Source organism: Larimichthys crocea, chromosome III, assembly GCF_000972845.2.
Source record: "Larimichthys crocea isolate SSNF chromosome III, L_crocea_2.0, whole genome shotgun sequence".
In the NCBI taxonomy this organism is placed as follows: Eukaryota; Metazoa; Chordata; class Actinopteri; family Sciaenidae; genus Larimichthys; species Larimichthys crocea.
Genome location: NC_040013.1, coordinates 31,944,525 through 31,946,100, shown reverse-complemented (window position 1 = coordinate 31,946,100; position 1,576 = coordinate 31,944,525). Strand labels below are relative to the sequence as shown.

Genomic DNA, 1,576 nt, shown 5'->3' with positions numbered 1-1,576 from the left:
TACTTTGAAATTATATTTGGTTGCCTTGTAAGAATTGGTTTTAAAGACTAAATGTTGGCTATATAATGAGAAATAAACACAAGTACTACAGTATAACAATATGATTTTTTTATTCAATAACACAACAGGAGTAGCATCAGGAGGGGTAGTAGCCCTATTCAAACAGATGTATTATACTTGTAATTATACAAGACTGCTTGATATAAAAGCTAAAGTGCAAGTAAACGTTTGTCAATTCAGACATTTGTGCATCCAACTGGATTAATACTGTCCTTGGTTATTTGTCACACCACAAAGGCAGCACAAACTTCAGGAAACCAGAGATAAAACCATTTGAGAAAGATCAACACAAAACCACAGTCTAACCCAACAGGCCAATCCTCTTCAAAGACCTCTGGGCTGAAAAAAGCCTGTTAACGCAGGGTCAGCACAGACATTTGAGTTCAGAGGTTGAGCGCATAGGCGATGTCAACACATCTCTGAGGTTCATCATTTGGAAGCCAAGCAATCCAACCACATTTGGAGGGATCTCACATTTTTCTGGAGCTTTCTCTGTAAGCTCAGGCAGGAAGTCATTTCTATCAGCAATCTCCATTCATCCATTTTCTTTTAGCCACTTAGGCAGAAAAGTTTTGTCCTTCAGTGTCCGGACAAGGCCTCTAACTGCTCATCTGCATCCACTTCCCCCTGCTGAATACACTCTACTTGACTGTACCGAGGGGGCTGCTCCCAGCTCCATGTGCAGTCTGGAGCCTCTGAGCTGTCCTGGCTATACAGAGGGGGAGCAAGACTCATCACCACATCGACCCCATCAACCACGACCACAAACTCAGCTGCATTGGGATACACCTGACTGCCCTGGGACTCCTCGTACGATGGAGGGAAGCAGCTTGGTCTGCAGAGGGATAAACATATGGGAGCATTAGTTTTGTTGAGGTTAAATAGGAATCCTAAAAGCCAAAACAAAATGCAAGCATTTTTCCTATTTGGTTTGCAACAGTAATTCAATGATTTGAATTGAAATATGACCAGTTCATTTTCATTTTCTTTCAACATTTTTTAATGTTTTTACATTGATATTTTTTCCTATATATCTTGCCTGGTGCTTTGTAATTAAGTGTTTTTATACAAATCAGTCGGCAGTATTTGCACATGCATTATGATTTCTCTTTTTAAAGTGTATCTGTGGTCACAGGTGGGCTTACCTTTCAATAGTGTAGACCTGGATGTGCTGATCACGTCCTCCTCTCTGGTAAATTTTGCTCTTCATGCTGTGGCAGATAGTCCAGAAGAATCCGATGAGCACAGCCAGGAAGCCGACCACGATCATAACATAGGCAGGGATGACCCACCAATTGAACTGATGCTCTGTCTGCACGGCCACCAGGTAGGCCCCGCTGCAGGCCAATGCAAATCCCACACCGGGCAGGAACATACGTGCCACAGACCACAGCTGCTTCTTCATATTCATGATTCTTTATTTGAGTTTCAAGTTGCCTTTTTCTGATTTACCCTGTCTTCTGATGGAGAGAAGTACCTTCACAAGTCTTGATGACACATCAAACAGGATTTAAGG

The 1,576-nt window shown here is 42.2% G+C and overlaps 1 protein-coding gene across 1 annotated transcript; it reads right to left on the bottom strand.

Annotated features, from left to right (window-relative positions):
* Positions 1-224: 224 nt before the first annotated feature.
* LOC104922965 (uncharacterized) lies at positions 225-1,283 on the bottom strand. Its single transcript, XM_010735929.2, has 2 exons — positions 1,206-1,283; positions 225-895 (listed from the first exon to the last, which is right to left on the bottom strand). Exons 1-2 carry the CDS (start codon positions 1,268-1,270, stop codon positions 640-642), a joined length of 321 nt encoding a protein of 106 aa, XP_010734231.2. The 5' UTR covers positions 1,271-1,283; the 3' UTR covers positions 225-639.
* Between the last annotated feature and the right edge of the window lie 293 nt (positions 1,284-1,576).